The 20,245-nt window shown below is 47.3% G+C and overlaps 1 protein-coding gene across 2 annotated transcripts in view; it reads right to left on the reverse strand.

Moving 5' to 3' along the window:
- Positions 1 to 8,824: 8,824 nt before the first annotated feature.
- Positions 8,825 to 20,245, reverse strand: part of LOC121550540 (signal transducer and activator of transcription 5B-like) — a 91,990-nt gene continuing 80,569 nt past the window's right edge. For both annotated transcript variants that reach the window (XM_041862835.2, XM_041862836.2), the window contains exons 10-20: positions 18,568 to 18,747; positions 17,805 to 17,892; positions 17,024 to 17,146; positions 13,090 to 13,182; positions 12,737 to 12,943; positions 11,533 to 11,627; positions 10,736 to 10,878; positions 10,434 to 10,589; positions 10,178 to 10,229; positions 9,603 to 9,707; positions 8,825 to 9,507 (exon numbers count right to left, since the gene is read on the reverse strand). In XM_041862835.2, coding sequence (XP_041718769.1) covers positions 9,384 to 9,507; positions 9,603 to 9,707; positions 10,178 to 10,229; positions 10,434 to 10,589; positions 10,736 to 10,878; positions 11,533 to 11,627; positions 12,737 to 12,943; positions 13,090 to 13,182; positions 17,024 to 17,146; positions 17,805 to 17,892; positions 18,568 to 18,747 — 1,366 coding nt within the window. In that variant the 3' untranslated portion in view covers positions 8,825 to 9,383. The remainder of the gene's footprint in view (positions 9,508 to 9,602; positions 9,708 to 10,177; positions 10,230 to 10,433; positions 10,590 to 10,735; positions 10,879 to 11,532; positions 11,628 to 12,736; positions 12,944 to 13,089; positions 13,183 to 17,023; positions 17,147 to 17,804; positions 17,893 to 18,567; positions 18,748 to 20,245) is intronic.

Here is a 20,245-nt window from a genome sequence, read left to right on the forward strand (position 1 = left end):
AGGAACTGCTAACACACTCCAGCCACATGAGGTCTAGCATTGTCTTGCATTAGGAGGAACCCAGGGCCAACCGCACCAGCATATGGTCTCACAAGTGGTCTGAGGATCTCATCTCGGTACCTAATGGCAGTCAGGCTACCTCTGGCGAGCACATGGAGGGCTATGCGGCCCCCCAAAGAAATGCCACCCCACACCATGACTGACCCACCGCCAAACCGGTCATGCTGGAGGATGTTGCAGGCAGCAGAATGTTCTCCACTGCGTCTCCAGACTCTGTCACGTCTGTCACGTGCTCAGTGTGAACCTGCTTTCATCTGTGAAGAGCACAGGGCGCCAGTGGCGAATTTGCCAATCTTGGTGTTCTCTGGCAAATGCCAAACGTCCTGCACGGTGTTGGGCTGTAAGCACAACCCCCACCTGTGGATGTCGGGCCCTCATACCACCCTAATGGAGTCTGTTTCTGACCGTTTGAGCAGACACATGCACATTTGTGGCCTGCTGGAGGTCATTTTGCAGGGCTCTGGCAGTGCTCCTCCTGCTCCTCCTTGCACAAAGGCGGAGGTAGCAGTCCTGCTGCTGGGTTTTTGCCCTCCTACGGCCTCCTCCACGTCTCCTGATGTACTGGCCTGTCTCCTGGTAGCGCCTCCATGCTCTGGACACTACGCTGACAGACACAGCAAACCTTCTTGCCACAGCTCACATTGATGTGCCATCCTGGATGAGCTGCACTACCTGAGCCACTTGTGTGGGTTGTAGACTCCGTCTCATGCTACCACTAGAGTGAAAGCACCGCCAGCATTCAAAAGTGACCAAAACAACAGCCAGGAAGCATAGGAACTGAGAAGTGGTCTGTGGTCACCACCTGCAAAACCAGTCCTTTATTGGGGGTGTCTTGCTAATTGCCTATAATTTCCACCTGTTGTCTATTCCATTTGCACAACAGCATGTGACATTTATTGTCAGTCAGTGTTGCTTCCTAAGTGGACAGTTTGATTTCACAGATGTGTGATTGACTTGGAGTTACATTGTGTTGTTTAAGTGTTCCCTTTATTTTTTTGAGCAGTGTAATTAATTTATAAGTCCAAAAATGGATGTAGCAACTTCTGATTGGACCTTTAAGGCAAATGGTAGGTCAATGAGGTTCAGTTCAATATCAACATCCCTGCTGCATGGCATAGTCCCCCTTTGTTTGTGATTATTGGTCTCTCTTCATTCAAGTACAGCAAACGTATAGTGAGTGAGTATTTGTACATACGACCGTCTAAATGCAGTTTGGCTTAGTGGGAGGTTAGAATCACAATGGTGCTTAAGTGCAATCTGATCTGATAATTATAATGTATAACATGCAATGATCACAGCTCATGTCACTCAACAGCAGATTGCTGCATGCATCCATGTGTTAGAGGGTAAGTGTAAAAAGGCATGTAGTGCTGCAATGTCAGAAGGCAGTTGAAAGGCTAGTCAGGGTTGGGGTCCTTTTCTATTCAGTCAATTCAGAAAGTCAACTGAAATTCCAATTCCAATTTTCTTCAATGCTCAATGAGAAGAAATTGGAATTGGAATTTGAGTTTACATTCTGAATTGACTCTATTGAAATGGTCTCATGTACAGTATCGGTAAGGTTCAGACTGACATTGAATGTGAACAAATAAACCATTACATTTATTCAGTCACAACTTATTTCGCATACATATTACGGTTGAAATTATTTATAAAACTTTTATTTTTATTTTTTTATTGCAGTTTTTCTTTTAACACATCCGAAGTGCTAAAAACAAACCACAAACATGGAACTAACACTGAACAGAACACGTCATGTGTCAGTGTGTAGAGGTAGGACGGAGTCAGGCGCAGGACACAGAACTTAGTCAACGACGTACTTTACTTATCACAAGTAAATAAACATATCTTCCACGCAGGGAAGAAAAATACAGACTCACATGAAAAAGACAACAAAACAAAGAACAATCACGCATAACACCATGAGAGAACCAGAGGGTAAAATAGGGAAACAAATTAACGTAAATTGGAACCAGGTGTGTACAACCAGACAACGGACAGAGTATGCCAATGCCCCCTCGATGTCCAGTGGGGGCGGAGGGAACTCCCGCACCTCAGACTCCTGGAGTGGACCAGCCACCACCGGCCTGAGGAGAGACACATGGAACGAGGCGTTAATACGGTAATCAGGAGGGAGCTGTAACCTATAACAAACCTTGTTCAATCTCCTCAGGACTTTAAATGGCCCCACAAACCGCCGACCCAGCTTCCGGCAGGGCAGGCGAAGGGGCAGGTTTCGGGTCGAGAGCCAGACCCGGTCCCCCGGTGAATACACCGGGGCCTCACTGCGGTGGCGTTCGGCGCCTCCGAACGCCGAAACCATTCATCCACCGCAGGTGCCTCGATCTGGCTCTGATGCCATGGTGCCAGGACCGGCTGATAACCTAGTACACACTGAAATGGAGACAGGTTAGTGGAGGAGTGGCGGAGGGAGTTTTGGGTCATCTCTGCCCAGGGGATGTAAACCGACCAATCCCCCGGCCGGTCCTGGCAATAGGACCTTAGAAACTACCCACATCCTGGTTTACTCTCTCCACCTGCCCATTACTCTCGGGGTGAAAACCTGAGGTCAGGCTGATCGAGACCCCCAGATGGTCCATGAACGCCCTCCAGACCCTTGATGTGAACTAGGGACCCCGATCAGACACTATATCCTCAGGTACTCCGTAGTGCCGGAAGACGTGAGTAAACAGGGCCTCCGCAGTCTGTAGGGCCGTAGGGAGACCGAGCAAAGGAATGAGACGGCAGGACTTAGAAAACTGATCCACAACGACTAAGATCGTAGTATTCCCTTGTGATGGGGGGAGGTCCGTAACGAAATCCACCGATAGGTGTGACCACAGCCGTTGTGGAACGGGTAGGGGTTGTAATTTCCCTCTGGGCAGGTGTCTAGGTGCCTTGCACTGGGCGGACAATGAGCAGGAGGAAACATAAACCCTCACGTCCTTGGCTAAAGTAGGCCACCAGTACTTCCCACTAAGACAGCGCACTGTCCGACCGATGCCAGGATGACCAGAAGAGGGTGACATATGAGCCCAATAGATCAATCGATCGCGAACATCAGACGGAACGTACACACGACCCACTGGACACTGGGGGGGAGTGGGCTCCGTGCGTAACGCCTGCTCGATGTCCGCGTCAACCTCCCATACCACTGGTGCCACCAGACAAAAAGCCAGAAGTATGGGAGTGGGCTCCCTGGACCACTCCTCTGTGTCATACAGCTGGGACAGAGCGTCTGCCTTAGCCTTCTGGGAACCTGGTCTGTACGAGAGGGTGAAAACAAAACGTGTGAAAAACATGGCCCACCTTGCCTGGCGAGGGTTCAGTCTCCTCGCCGCCTGGATGTACTCCAGATTGCGGTGGTCAGTCCAAATGAGGAAAGGGTGTTTTGCCCCCTCAAGCCAATGTCTCCACGCCTTCAAAGCCTTAACAACAGCTAACAGCTCCCGGTCCCCCACATCATAGTTACGCTCTGCCGGACTGAGCTTCTTCGAGAAGAAAGCAAAGGGGCGGAGCTTTGGTGGCGTACCCGAGCGCTGAGACAGTACAACTCGACTATGAATGCCAAGGAGGGATCAGGATGAGCCAGCACAGGAGCCGAGGTGAACAGAGCCTTCAGGTGACCAAAAGCCCTGTCTGCCTCAGCTGACCACTGCAGGCGCACCAGTCCCCCCTTCAGCAAGGAGGTAATGGGAGCCGCTACCTGACCAAAGCCCCGGATAAACCTCCGGTAGTAGTTGGCAAACCCTAAGAATCGCTGCACCTCCTTAACCGTGGTTGGAGTCGGCCAATTACGCACGGCTGAAATGTGGTCATTTTCCATCTCCACCCCTGACGCGGACATGCAGTAGCCTAAGAAGGAGACGGACTGTTGAAAGAACAGGCATTTCTCAGCCTTGATGTACAGGTCATGTTCCAACAGTCGACCAAGCACCTTGCGCACCAAGGAGTATATGAGAATATAATATATATATGCCACTACACCCTGTCCGTGCAGGTCCCTGAAAATCTCATCGACAAAGGATTGGAAGACTGAGGGAGCATTCGCCAACCCATACGGCATGACGAGGTACTCATAGTGCCCAGTACTAAATGCCGTCTTCCACTCATCCCCTTCCCGGATACGCACCAGGTTGTACGCGCTCCTGAGATCCAATTTGGTGAAGAAGTGAGCCCCGTGCAATGACTCCATCATACTAGCAATGAGAGGTAGTGGATAACTGTACTTCACCGTTATCTGATTGAGACCTCGATAGTCAATGCACGGGCGTAAACCTCCATCCTTCTTCTTCACAAAAAATAAACTTGAGGAGGCAGGAGAAGTGGAAGGCCGAATGTATCCCTGTCCCAGAGATTCGAACACATATGTTTCCATAGCCGCTGTCTCTTCCTGTGACAGAGGATACACATGACTCCGAGGAAGTGCAACGCCCTCCCGGAGATTTATCGCACAATTCCCCTGTCGATGGGGTGGTAATTGAGTTGCCTTCCTTTTACAGAAGGCGAGAGCCAAATCGGCATATTCGGGAGGAATGTGCATAGTGGAGACCTGGTTTGGACTCTCCACCGTAGTTGCACCTACGGAAACACCTACACACCTCCCCGAGCACTAACGGGACCATCCCTTGAGAGCCCTCTGTTGCCACGAAATATTGGGGTCATGAGAGTCTAACCAGGGAAGCCCCAACACCACTGGAAACGCAGGAGAATCGATCAGGAAGAGACTAATTCTCTCCTCATGACCCTCCTGCGTCTTCATCCAGAGTGGAGCTGTGACCTCCCTAATCAGGCCTGACCCTAAAGGGCGACTATCTAAGGCATGGATAGGGAAGGGCACATCAACAGGCACAATAGGGATCTCTAATCTATGTGCAAATAGACGGTCCATAAAATTCCCAGCTGCGCCTGAATCTACGAGCGCCTTATGCTGGGAATGCGTGGAAAACTCAGGAAATTCTACATGAACACACATGTGCGCAACAGGGAGCTCTGGGTGAGTCGGGTGCCTAATCACCTGGGGTGGTCCACCAGTGCCCTGCCTGCTACCTCGACTCCCTGAGGACTCTTTCCAGCACCGACCAGCAGTGTGTCCTCTGCAGCCACAGTTGGTGCAGGAAACAGCCCCCCTTCCGGTCACCCTTAGATCAGCACCTCCGAGCTCCATCGGTGTAGGGTCGGAAGTGCTGGGGAATGGACTGGACGGACCCTGATCCGGACGTCCGCGGGTGGCCAACAGGTTATCCAGTCGTATCGATAAATCTACCAGCTGGTCCAGGTTAAGGGTGGTGTCCCTGCAGGCCAGCTCCCGTAGGCTGCATCGGTAATGGTCGATCAGGGCCCTCTCATTCCATCCCGCGCTGGCTGCCAAAGTCCTGAAGTCCAGTGCGAAGTCCTGTGCGCCCCTCTTCCCCTGTCTGAGGTGGAACAACCGTTCCCCCGCCACTCTCCCCTCCGTTGGATGATCGAAAACCGCCCGGAAACGGCGGGTGAAATCCTCATAGCGCACCGATGCCGTGTCTATTCCTCCCCACTCAGTGTTGGCCCACTCGAGCGCTTTCCCCAACAAACAGGAGATGAGGGCGGACACGCTCTCGTATCCCGAGGGAGCCGGGTGGATGGTTGTCAGGTAGAGCTCCACCTGGAGCAGAAACCCCTGGCACCCGGCAGCTGTTCCATCATATGCCCTCGGGAGCGAGAGCCGAATCCCACTGGATCCAGGTGGTGAAGGGGTGGACAGCAGTGTGGAGTGAATAGTAGTGGAAGGAGGTGTAGAAAAAAAAAAACTCTCCCATCGCTCCATAGTCTGTACTACTCGATCCATGGCTGTGCCAAGAGTTTGTAGCATGGTCGAGTGCTGCTGGATGCGTTCCTCCACTGATCCTGAAGGAATGGATGTACCTGCTGACTCCATAATGGTGCGTGATTCTGTCATGCGTCAGTGTGTAGCGGTAGGACGGAGTCAGGCGCAGGACACAGAACTTAGTCAACGACGTACTTTACTTATCACAAGTAAATAAACATATCTTCCACGCAGGGAAGAAAAATACAGACTCACATGCAAAAGACAACAAAACAATGAACAATCACGCATAACACCATGAGAGAACCAGAGGGTAAACTAGGGACACAAATTAACGTAAATTGGAACCAGGTGTGTACAACCAGACAAAACAAGTAGAACACAGAAACATAGATCTGTGGCAGCTAGTATTCTGGTGACGACGAACGCCGAAGCCTGCCCGAGCAAGGAGGAGGAGCAGCCTCGGCTGAATTCGTGACAACACAGCTTCAAATACAGCTTCCAGAGTACATAGACTAACTAAGGTGAAGCAAAGGTCCAAGATTGAAATGATCAGAATAATGTTAAAAAAAAGGAAACGTCACAAGAATTCCCATGTATCTTTGACTCTTCAAAAAACATCAGTGAAATCAAGAAATACAAAGAAGAAAAACTAGCTGTTTTGACCCGGGAAAATAAAATAAACAAAGATGGGAAAAGACTAAATCATGTCAACTGGACAAACACAAAAGCAACATTCTTCTGATTCCTGTTTGCAATATGGCTTTTTTCAGATACTTCTGATGAAAACCTAAGAGGTTGTAGTGGCTGCCATGTTATACGTACGCCCTCCTCAGGTCATGCAAGGGGATTACATTCAGAAGGGCGTGCCACAGACGTACAGTCTATTGTAATAAAATAGAATTATGGTACAGAAAATAAATTCATATATGCTGTATATAGATAGCAGAGGAAGCTGGTGGGAGGAGCTATAGGAGGACGGGCTCATTGTAATGGCTGGAATGGAATAAATGGAACTGTATCAAACACATAGAACATATGGAAACGACATGTTTGACTCCATTACATTAATTCCATTCCAGCCATTACAATGAGCCCATCCCCCTATAGCTCCTCCCACCAGCCTCCACTAATAGATAGATCCTCAATTTGTCTTTTTGTCACTTTATGATACATCAACCAAGCATAAGGCTTCGTTCCTGAGAGGGCAGAGTTTATGAGTATAGAGGATGGGTTGTGTGTGTGTGTGGGGGGGGGGGGGCTGAACAGCGTAGCCACGGCAACAGGTGGGTCTATCGTTACATGCTTTGTTAAATTGCGGTAGCTAAGGTGTACTATAGCAGACTAATCCTACTGGGAGTATATTGAGACAGGGAGTGAGCTAGTTTCAAAATATCCCAAACCTTATGTTAGCAATGGCCTTCATGTTCATGACTGATGAGTCAAGTGTTCAAGCGCCTCATATTGTCTGCACACATAGCTATATATCTGTAGCTCAGGTTGTCAGTTGATGTTTTATGTTGTATCACACGGAGACAGACATGCACATGCAGATTTAGTAACAGTGATCAGTAATAACATCAAACAGGAGACAGGCTTACGGACAGAGAGACAGACAGAGAGAGAGACAGACAGACAGGAGTACCATCAGGACTGGCTCCAGGCATAAGCGATATAAGTAGGGCCCCCAGTCGCTTTTTTTAGGAACTCAGTTGGGGTCTTAACTTACTGTTGAAAGTTAGAATAGTAGAATACAAAGGTTTGAAATTTGGTTGTGCATCAGCAGTTTTTCTCTTGTTTTGTCACTGACAGTCACTTAATTAGCCATGTCAGCTAACTATTTTTACATTGGCAAGTTAGTCTAGCTAGTCACTCTCACTCAGATATCATTTACATGACATAAGTCATGGCAAAATGTGTAGAATTGCAGGGCATTAGCTTTAAAACTACAAAAATGTATCTCCACCCCATGGCAAAACTGGTAGCATTGCAGGGAATTAGCTTTAAAACTGCAAAAATGTATCTCTGCCCCATGGTAAAATTAGTAGAATTAGATCTCCACTAGTCGTCTCAGGCTATGCATTGAGTAGTTAGTGTACTTCAGCAGATGCACAATACTAAGCCAATAAGGACCCAGTATAGAGACTCTTCTACCATCAGTCCTAGTAATGGACATTCCTACAGATCTCCCAACTAAACCCCAACCTCCACACACACCCCAGTGACCTCAGCTCCCCTACACACACCCCAGTGACCTCAGCTCCCCTACACACACCCCAGTGACCTCAGCTCCCCTACACACACCCCAGTGACCTCAGCTCCCCTACACACACCCCAGTGACCTCAGCTCCCCTACACACACCCCCACAGCTCCCCAAATAGATTAACAACACTAGACGTCACAACCAATAACAAGAAATGGCCAAATGAGTTGTTTAAAACACCAGACAGACAGAGCGGTAATGAGAGGTAGCGTTGATGGCACATACATCATCTATAGGGGAGATAGAGATAGATAGAGGACTCATCTTTGTATCTGTGCCATTATAGCGTCTATGAGGTTCTAAAGTAGTAAATGTTATTCTTCTTCATTGGCTGATTGCTCCCAACTCATAGGAATCCCCACCAGTTGACTACTTTAAAATGGTGGAAGCCCTCAATGACAATGTCCATGTTAAAACGGGTTATATCAATGATGAGTCCTCTATCTTTCTCTATGGGCTGTCCAGAGACCTGAGTGGACTCTCAGGCCATGCTGGATACATGCTTGTATTTACATTACATCTGTGTGCAATATATAGGAAACTCAAATAGCCCTGTGAGTGGGCCCAAACTCCCCAAGTTTCAGTTGGAGCTTATGTATATTATGCAACAGTGTGTGTGTGTGCGTGTGTGTGATGCATCCTTGTATGTGTGCGTGCGTGTATGTGTGTGACACAGATACTCAGTGTGCTCTGAGAATGAAATGAGAGCCATTCTGCTTGGAGTTTAGTGTGTACAGAGTCAGACTTACTATACTACTGATTGAAACTTCCCTTAGCAACAAATCCAATGATGTTGTCAATAATAACAACAAATTCTTCATTTAAGTTTCTCTTTTTTGGCAGAGGGTGGATTCAATGAAAAAAATACTGTTGATAAACCATTCACAATAATAAAATAACTAATCAAAAATAAAAACAATACAACTGTTTAAATGACTTCATACCGGTTGTGGAGAGTGCTCTTCAAAAATCTTTGTTAGAATTATGACAAAACTAAAATACATGCGTGAATTGAATGTCATTTCTTTCTTTTTTTCATACAATATTGTAACATAGTCGTAAAAAAAAAAAAAAAGGTAACTGACATGCAGTTTGCATGCTGAAAAGAAAAAACAAAAAGACAATCACAACCATTATTAACATTTCACATTATAGCTATCTGAAATAAAACAGGAGGAAATGAATGGAATTAAACCATCAGAAATGTCGAAAGGGGCGAAGTTCTTTTGTTGGTGTCAGGGGTCAGAGATTGAGGGTCACGACTGCTGGCCGCTCCATTGGCTCTCCATCGGTCGCCGCAGCAGCTCCTCAACGTGTCGCGCCACGTCCATGGTGTCATCCAGGTCAAAGTCACCGTCCGCATCTAACATGGAGTCACTCCTGCCACAACACAGGGACCGGTTAGTAACACAGGCCATCAGACACACACACCTCACACACACACATGCACGCACACATATGTAATCTATACTCACATAGGTGGGTATATGCCGTAGGTTTGAGGGTGACTGACAGTAGGGGAGGCTCCGTGATCCATGTAGGTGGGGTTTGCTGCTGGGTCAAGATTGGCCGTGGTGAACCTGCAGGTCCAGACAAACAGACAGACAGACACGCACGCACACCAGTCAGAGAACGTCACTCCAAACGCTAGCTTTGTGGGTTACCAGGGCAACCTTCATCATCATCCCTCACCACCACCCCCTCCTCCTGCTACTGCTCTGCCTCCTCTGGTTCATTAATGACCAGTCCCTTTGAGCAGCAGTAGCAGGTTAGGCAGGGTGCTGGGCAGCATCCCCTGGAGCCCTCCCACTGAGAGGCCCACAGCCCCCTGGTAACAATAGGGACCCTGCTAACTCATTACCCAGACTAACATTACTAAGTGTAGTGATGAGAGGGACAGAGGCACACTCAGGCCCGCGGATACTGGACTCTAATTGGTTCCTCCATCTGGAGTGAAGACCTAATGGTTGATCTGCATTCAGGCCCCATTGTTAGGTGATTAAATCAGCCCTGTTGCCACAGAGAGAAAAGGAGAGAGAGAGAGACTTACTCTGGTACCACTTGTTTGATCTGCGGTTTCACGTATCCATCCACTGCTTTGGCTGTAAGAGAGAAAGGCAAGTGAAGGAGAGACAGGGAGAATCATTATGTTCAGACTGCAGATATGGTCCACATTCACAGGTTCCTCAGTGTGGTTGTACAGCCTCAATCTGACCAAATTGCAACAGATATAGAGAAGAGATACTACAGTATAATTATATGTCATCATTTATTTTTATAGAGATTAATAGAGGTTAGGTACATACACAGGGGTGGCGTGTAGTATTTGGAAAAGACCTCATCCTTGGGTCTGTCTGGGTAGAGGAACAGGAGGTGGTTGAGGTCACTGATGCGGTCAGCCAGAGAGCGGATGGAGAAGTCTTTGGTTGTGTAGGGCATGAGGTTCCACACCATCCTCTCCCCTGAAAACAGACACACTTATTATAGTTCCACTTGGCTATTATTACAGACCTTCTCCGTCAAATATTAATTTATTGACTAACTGACTAACTGACAAAATAATTAATTGATTGATCGATTGATTGGTTGGTTGGTTGATTGTCAGTACCTGGTTTGTTGGGATTCTCAGCCACCCAGGCGATGGTGATCCCTCCGATCTCAGAGTCGCTGAAGCGGAGCAGGAAGGTCCCGTTGGGTTTGGACATCAACATGTCCTGGGCCTGCTGCTTGTTCACAAAGCCCAGTATCGCCCTGCACATAGAGAATGGAGGAAGGAAGAGAGAGCGAGAGAAGGGGAGAGACAGAGAGAGGAAAAACACAGACAGACATTTGAACAGAGAATAAAAAGCCCAGGAGGAGGACATAAGGAGGGCAGAAGGAGGACAGAAGGAGGACATAAGGAGGACAGAAGGAGGACAGGACATAAGGAGGACATAAGGAGGACAGAAGGAGAGAGATAGACAAAGATACATTGTTACATACATTGTCATGCCACCCCCGCCCCCTTCCCCTACAATCCTTTTATCCTCTTGACCCATTACAGGTATGGATAAATATCTCCGGCCCCTGTGGTTGCTATGGTAAAGCCATGTCCATGGTAGGGAGGGCCTTTTGGTAGGCTCGTTGAGATTTAAAAAGCAATCAAAATGTAAGGCTGCAACAGCAGGGGGGCTTAAGAGGAAAATACACCAAGTGCACTCTATCAATACTCACTAAAGAAAGCACATTACAGCTGCCATTCAAACGACAACAAAAAGGGGCGTTGAGCCATTTTCTCTGTCCATTTCCCTGTCTACTTGGGTAGTGGGTGCACGCAGCAGGCGTCTGTAGTTCTAACACACAATCCAAGTCAAACCTCATTTCCACAGGTTGTTATGGAGTAGAAATTCTAGGATTAATATTTACCCATCATTCCAGTGTGGTTTGAGATGTTTTTTCGTGAGTTCCATGACCCCATCAAACCACTGCCAGAACGTGAAATTCCTGCCAGGCAGACTCTCCTGTAGGGTAGAGGGATTGGGTTTGATACAGTCAATAAACCATTTGTTGTCTGTCTTTAATCGCACTAACCTCCCCTCACACATACAGAGTAGAGTAGAGCAGCAATCACAATAGACAGTCAGTCAGTGAGAGATGTTCCCCAGGGTTCAGCAGACCCCCTTACATCCATCCATCCATCCATCCATCCAGTTCAGATCAGTATGACTGTTGCAGCAATGCAGAGAGTACACTGGGTTATTGTATTAATGTGTGTGTGCTCGTGTGTGTGTGTGTGTGTGTGTGTGTGTGTGTGTGTGTGTGTGTGTGTGTGTGTGTGTGTGTGCACTTGCATGTGTACACACGTGTGCAAGTGTGTGTGTGTATCAGTGAGTGAGTTCTGAGGTGCATGTTCCTGTTCCTGTTTCTAGGCCCTCTCTCTCTCTAATGAGGCTGATGCTCTGTGGTGAATGAGGTCTGAATGTGAGTGTGCTCTCTGTCATCAGTGGCTGGTTAGAGGGAGCCAATGAGGCCTGGGGCTGAATTAGCCCTTCCTGTCTCGACAAACAGGCCCATTAACCAGACCTGAGGACCTCACGGCCAGCCGACTAGAGCTAATCAGACTAAATGGCACCCTATTCCCTACATAGTCCACTACTTCTGACCAAGGCCCAGTGAACTATATAGGGAATATGGTGCCATTTGGGATGCAGCCTCAGCGAGAAACACATAACACTAGCGACTCGCTCTGCCTGAGGAGAGCAGATATAGAATGCAGATATAGAGGAATCATTACTCTAAACACGTGAAGGAACACCAAAGATGTAAACTATGTCTGCAGTGGCAAATACTCACATCTAAATAATATACACACAAACCAGGGATGGTAAAAACTCTACAATAGATTCCCTCTGAGTATCAAAGAGATGATATCACCACTCTGCAACCACTTTTTCCTAATGCAGAGGTCAGGTTTTGTAGTCCACTGGTCAGTAGTCATGGGGTGTGTCCTACATGGCACCCTATTCTCTACATAGTGCACTCATTTTGATCAGGGCCCATAAGGTTCTGGTCAAAAGTAGTGCACTACATAGCGAATATGGTGCCATTTGAGACGCAGCCATGGTCTTACCCTGTTGAACTGGGACCAGGTCATGGTCATGCCGCGGTAGTCATCAGGGTTGATGCTGGAGCTACTGAAGGCTTTCTGGGCCAGAAAGACCAGGTTCTCCTCTGAGAGGCCACGGTTACTCTGCACCTCCGCCTTGTACTTCATGTTGAGGGTCTCACACAGCTGGGGCCACAGCACCTTGTCAGGCACTATGAAGGGCACCCGACCCTGGGGAGGAGGAGACAAGACCAGGGAAATGCCAGAATGTCCATCAAGAGAAAAACAAAACAATGTAAAATATTAAAGACATCATCACACACACACACATACACACAAACACACACAACACAATGTGATGATCAGACTGAACTTACTGGTTCGGCAAAAGCGTTGTCCCACAGCACCGTTGCCGTGGCGTTATTCTCTTGGCTACAGTGGACGATCACCACCACAGGAAGTGATAACGTCTGACAGAGAGAGAGAGAGAGTGAGAGAGACAGAGAGAGAGAGAAGAAAAAGGTCAGGGGTCATTACAAACACAATGATGTGCATGTGTATCACATATCGTCTGAAGGCAACTCATGTAAAACATATTTTCACTTTAGCCTACTGTACAGCGCTTTGTGTTCCAACTAAACAATCCATATAATTCTGAGAAATACATGAACAAATGTGTTTTGGGAGTAGGGGAGCATACAGCGCCCTTGACTTTTTCCACATTTTGTTACGTTACAGCCTTATTCTAAAATTGATTAAATTGTTTTTTTTCCTCATTAATCTACACACAATACCCCATAATGATAAAGCAAAAACAGGTTCTTAGAAAATTTTGCAGATTTAATAAAAATAAGAAACTAAAATATCACATTTACATAAGTATTCAGACCCTTTACTCAGTACTTTGTTGAAGCACCTTTGTCAGCGATTACAGCCTTGAGTCTTATTGGGTATGACACTACAAGCTTGGCACACCTGTATTTAGGGAGTTTCTCCCATTCTTCTCTGCAGATCCTCTCAAGCTCTGTCAGGTTGGATGGGGAGCATCGCTGCACAGCTATTTTCAGGTCTCTCCAGAGATGTTCGATCGGGTTCAAGTCCGGGCTCTGGCTGGGCCACTCAAGGACATTCAGAGACTTGTCCCGAAGCCACTCCTGCATTGTCTTGGCTGTGTGCTTAGAGTCATTGTCCTGTTGGAAGGTGAACCTTCGCCCCAGTCTGAGGTCCTGAGCGCTCTGGAGCAGGTTTTCATCAAGGATCTCTCTGTACTTTGCTCCGCTCTCCCAGTCCCTGCCGCCGAAAAACATCCCCACAGCATGATGCTGCCACCACCATGCTTCACCGTAGGGATGGTGCCAGGTTTCCTCCAGACGTGACGCTTGGCATTCAGGCCAAAGAGTTCAATCTTGGATTCATCAGACCAGATAATCTTGTTTCTTATGGTCCGAGAGTCCTTTAGGTGCCTTTTGGCAAACTCCAAGCAGGCTGTCATGTGCCTTTTACAGAGGAGTGGCTTCCGTCTGGCCACTCTACCATAAAGGCCTGATTGGTGGAGTACTGCAGAGATGGTTGTCCTTCTGGAAGGTTCTCCCATCTCCACAGAGGAACTCTAGAGCTCTGTCAGAGTGACCATCGGGTTCTTGGTCACCTCCCTGACCAAGGCCCTTCTCCCCAGATTGCTCAGTTTGGCCAGGCGGCCAGCTCTAGGAAGAGTCTTGGTGGTTACAAACTTCTTCCATTTAAGAATGATGGAGGCCACTGTGTTCTTGGGGACCTTCAATGCTGGATACATTTTTTGGTACCCTTCCCCAGATCTGTGCCTCGACACAATCCTGTCTCGGAGCTCTATGGACAATTCCTTCGACCTCTTGGCTTGGTTTTTGCTCTGACATGCACTGATAACTGTGGGACCTTATATAGACAGGTGTGTGCCTTTCCAAATCATGTCCAATCAATTACATTTACCACAGGTGGACTCCAATCAAGTTGTAGATACATCTCAAGGATGATCAATGGAAACAGGATGCACTTGAGCTCAATTTTGAGTCTCGTAGCAAAGGGTCTGAATACATGTAAATAAGGTATTTCTAAAAACCAGTTTTCACGTTGTCATTATGGGGTATTGTGTGTAGATTGATGAGGATTTATATTTATTGAATCCATTTTAGAATAAGTCTGTAACGTAACAAAAGGGGTCTGAATACTTTCCGAATGCACTGTATATGTTTCCTGTACCATTGACAATGTGTGACATAGCTTTCAGAATTATTACTACTCATAATATGTTCACTGAAGGAGCAGGGTAAGGAATACAGTGAGGGGAAAAAGTATTTGATCCCCTGCTGATTTTGTACGTTTGCCCACTGACAAAGAAATGATCAGCCTACTAAATGATATAATTTTAATGGTAGGTTTATTTGAACAGTGAGAGACAGAATAACAACAAAAAAATCCAGAAAAACGCATGTCAAAAATGTTATAAATTGATTTGCATTTTAATTAGGGAAATAAGTATTTGACCCCCTCTCAATGAGAAAGATTTCTGGCTCCCAGGTGTCTTTTATACAGGTAACGAGCTGAGATTAGGAGCACACTCTTAAAGGGAGTGCTCCTAATCTCAGCTTGTTACCTAGTGCTCCTAATCTCAGCTCGTTACCTGTATAAAAGACACCTGTCCACAGAAGCAATCAATCAATCAGATTCCAAACTCTCCACCATGGCCAAGACCAAAGAGCTCTCCAAGGATGTCAGGGACAAGATTGTAGACCTACACAAGGCTGGAATGGGCTACAAGACCATCGCCAAGCAGCTTGGTGAGAAGGTGACAACAGTTGGTGCGATTATTCGCAAATGGAAGAAACACAAAATAACTGTCAATCTCCCTCGGCCTGGGGCTCCATGCAAGATCTCACCTCGTGGAGTTGCAATGATCATGAGAACGGTGATGAATCAGCCCAGAACTACGCGGGAGGATATTGTCAATGATCTCAAGGCAGCTGGGACCATAGTCACCAAGAAAACAATTGGTAACACACTACGCCGTGAAGGACTGAAATCCTGCAGCGCCCGCAAGATCCCCCTGCTCAAGAAAGCCATATACAGGGTCGTCTGACGTTTGCCAATGAACATCTGAATGATTCAGAGGAGAACTGGGTGAAAGTGTTGTGGTCAGATGAGACCAAAATCGAGCTCTTTGGCATCAACTCAACTCGCCGTGTTTGGAGGAGGAGGAATGCTGCCTATGACCCCAAGAACACCATCCCCACCGTCAAACATGGAGGTGGAAACATTATGCTTTGGGGGTGTTTTTCTGCTAAGGGGACAGGACAACTTCACCGCATCAAAGGGACGATGGACGGGGCCATGTACCGTCAAATCTTGGGTGAGAACCTCCTTCCCTCAGCCAGGGCATTGAAAATGGGTCGTGGATGGGTATTCCAGCATGACAATGACCCAAAACACACGGCCAAGGCAACCAAGGAGTGGCTCAAGAAGAAGCACATTAAGGTCCTGGAGTGGCCTAGCCAGTCTCCAGACCTTAATCACATAGAAAATCTGTGGAGGGAGCTGAAGGTTCGAGTTGCCAAACGTCAGCCTCGAAACCTTAATGACTTGGAGAAGATCTACAAAGAGGAGTGGAACAAAATCCCTCCTGAGATGTGTGCAAACCTGGTGGCCAACTACAAGAAACGTCTGACCTCTGTGATTACCAACAAGGGTTTTGCCACCAAGTACTAAGTCATGTTTTGCAGAGGGGTCAAATACTTATTTCCCTCATTAAAATGCAAATCAATTTATAACATTTTTGACATGCGTTTTTCTGGATTTTTTTGTAGTTATTCTGTCTCTCACTGTTCAAATAAACGTACCATTAAAATTATAGACTGATCATGTCTTTGTCAGTGGGCAAACGTACAAAATCAGCAGGGGATCAAATACTTTTTTCCCTCACTGTAGGTGTATTGACTGGAGCCACCCTCTGCGGGTCGACGACAACTGGATGCATCTGGTTTTCTGGAGAAATGGAAAGAGAGCTTGTGACCCGACTTCCCCTTTTGGACATTAACAAGGCAACACTCCATCTTAACTCCTCCTCCACATTTACTGCATTGGTTCAAAAGTGCAGAACAGAACCTCCCCCAACATTTTTTAAATTTCTCGTCAGGACCAGAAAGAAAGAAACGCCGCTGAGACGTTAGGTTAGACTAGAGCCAACAGCTCATCTTGGGCTAGTCCACCACTCTGCTCATCTCTTCTTAAGCCTTATCAATACAGCACAAACAGATCTGGGACCAGGTTATCAGTTCTTACCTTAACCTGAAAGACCAGCTCATTACCCCCGACGCTGAACTGGGACTCAAACAGAATGGTAAACTTCTCCTCTGTCACAGACTCTGCCCCTCGCCGGTCCGAGCGCTTGATCCTCTTCAAAGACTACATGAAAGAGGAGGTGGGGTCGCAGAGGAGGATCATGAGGGTTGAGGAGAGCAGCACAGCACACAAACATCTTCTAGTCTATTCACTTTGAGGAGCTGTTCTCTGATCACACACACATACATGATTCCCTTTGATTCCATGAGCAGATTGAAAGGGATACTTCGGGATTTTGGCAATGAGGTCATACTTCCCCAGAGTCAGATGAACTTATGGATACCATGTCTCTGTGTCCAGTATGAAGGAAGTTAGAGATAGTTTCGCAAGCCAATGCGTATTTACTAGCATTCTACCTTTAACTTCATTCATACTGGACACAGAGACATAAAAATGGTATTCACAAGTTCATTGCCAAAATCCCGAAGTAACCATTTAAGCCAGAGTTTACATGTAAATGATCCATGGAGGACCCCAGGGAACTGAAAACTGTGTGCTGAGTAACATGACATCAGTATGAGTATGAACACAAAATGAGCATGCAGAATCTCCAAAAGCTTCTTGGACTCCAGTTAAGCTGGGGTTTGTCTCTGAAGAGAATCTTCTCTAGGTGTGGTATTACAGTTTGAGCCTCCCTGGTCCCATCCATCCTCTGCCCTGGTCCCATCCATCCTCTGCCCTGGTCCCATCCATCCTCTACCCTGGTCCCATCCATCCTCACCATGTTCCTGAAGTTGGCGCTGAGTGTTCCTGTGGCCTGGTGGTACTCCATCACACAGTTGTTGTTAAGGATCTCTCCACTGCTGTCACTGGGAGAGGGGGAAGGGAGGAGGAGGGAGGAGAGGAGGAGGAGGACGAGAGTTAGATGCTTCAGAATATTTATTAAATGATAGAGTCATGAAACTTTCACAGAACATGAAGGGGAATGACTAATTTCAATTTATGTGAGACAAGTTTTTTTCAGGATGCCAACGCTGACAATCTTGCAATATGCCACCCATATTTGCCCCTGGGCTAGGGATAGGCTAACACAGCTATTATTTTAGTACTAGGAAGGAAATGGTGATTGAGATAACATTGATACACTAACTACTTTAGGGTTCTATTAGGTGTGTGGAATGTGGGATGTGGAACGCCCGAAAGTATCATCTAAATGTGGAATCTCCACTTGCTCCATGGATTCCACTGTGGCATTGATTGAGTTCCAGCCATGTGTCTGGCCTGTACTGTAGTAAGCACTACAGAGTTTACAGTAGGTCATGAGTGGGGTTTGTAAAGCTCTGGCTGAAGAAGTGTTCTGGAGACCCAGAGGGTGTGCACATCTTTCTTCTATCCCAGCATTAACACAACTAATCATCAAGCCCTTGAGCTGAATCCCATGGACTAGGTTTGAAGAAAACAGGGTTAAGTCTTGTGTTATGCTTAAGGTTGCAGTAAAGCTACAGTAGATATCAGTGATGAGGGGGCTCTATGCTGTGACTTACTTCCTGGTGTTCTCGTTCTTGAGCAGGGCCTTGGCCTGCTGTTCACTAATGATGGTGGCCTTGACCTGCGGGGGGTTCATGTGCACATTGAGCTTCCCGCCCACTAGGAGGCGCACTGTGGCGGCAAACTTGGTCTGGGTCTTCAGCACCTGGGGAGGCTGCTTCTCTATGATAAAGGTGCTGGAGGTAGAGAGAGCGAGAGCGAGAGCGAGAGAGAGAATGGACAGGGGGCAGGACAAACAGATTAGAGTCAGATGAAAGTGTAGAGGGTTTCTTTAAAGGGATAGTGCAACATTTTAGCTTACCCAGAGTAAATGTAATGACTCCAGAAACTAAATTCAACTTCCTTCAAACTGCACGCGGAGACATAAAAATGGTATCCATGATTTCATCTGACTCTTGGTTAGTAGAAGGAAAATGGCTTAATTGAAAACATTTAGCGCTATCCCTTTAACCAACAGATCACCACAGGGATTTCTGCCCATCACACACTACTGCCTATTAAGTCTATTTGACCTGCTTTTGAAAAGTATGCAGTATGCAAGCTGTCAGCTCTCGATGCTCCCACACATAAACACACACAGACAGCGTGACACTCATTCATTCAGGCACAGAGGGCTTTTGAGTAGAGAACGCTGCTTGTGTTTTAGGCTTGGCTGACAATACTCAATATTCTCAACTCTGTGAGCAGGCAGTGATGAGATACCCTCCCTCCCCCCTAGCCTCCCTCCCAGGCGCCTGCTAGAGGTTTAGGGGGAACAGTAGAGAGGATGTGGGTGTGGTTTCGCTGGAGAGCAGGAAAGAGCGAGTTTAGAGGAGAGGAAACACCAGGGCAGTAGTATGGACTTTAAAAGGAGTGTTACGCTCTCAACGCTCCCCCGTCTGTGGCCTAACGGACATCGTTCTGACAATGACACAGCTTCTCAGTGCATAATGGGTCTCTGTGGGGACCACAGCGGGGATAGGGAGAGAGCAGAGGGTTCTGGGTGCACTCAGAAGACTTCCTGATCCAGTCAGTGAGGCTGGAGGACTGATACGGGCTGACAGACAGTGCCCACAGGGCTACAACACTCTACCATTGAACACAAGCTAACTTTCTGAGCCGATGTGACTTTCTCCCCCTCTCCCCATTATTGTAGACTCTTCATCTCTAGTCTCAAACACTTTTTGTCACTTTAGCTCTCGTATCGACCCTCTTTAATTTCCCTTTTGCCTCCATCGCTGACCCCCTTCTTTCTTTCACTTAATGTCTTTGAAACTCTCCCTCCTGTTTTCCTTCTCCTCTCGGATCTATAGCAGGCCTCCCTCTCTCCTCCCTCCATCTCTCCCTCCTTGTAGGGTTGAGGGTAAATGCAGGCTGACTGGGGTTGTGTTTGTGTGTTCATTGGCAGGTTCAGCAGGGGTTGGGAGCAGAGCTGGGCTGGGCTGGTGGAGGAACTATCAGCAGCTTGCTAACCCCTGCCCCGGAACAACCAAGCTTGGCCTCAGCACAGAGTCAAACACATACACACACACAAGCTTTGCTGCTCCACAGAGGCACAAAACTGGGCTCCTGTGATGTGCGGTGGTGAGTCATTTCTAATATAATTCTGGTAATAAATGTAATCTCGCACTCTATTGACCACATAAGGAGTCAGGGGTTGTGTCAGTAGGATAGGGCTTGTATAAGGGTTCACAC

Source organism: Coregonus clupeaformis, chromosome 35 (genome assembly GCF_020615455.1).
Source record: "Coregonus clupeaformis isolate EN_2021a chromosome 35, ASM2061545v1, whole genome shotgun sequence".
Lineage (NCBI taxonomy): Eukaryota > Metazoa > Chordata > Actinopteri > Salmoniformes > Salmonidae > Coregonus > Coregonus clupeaformis.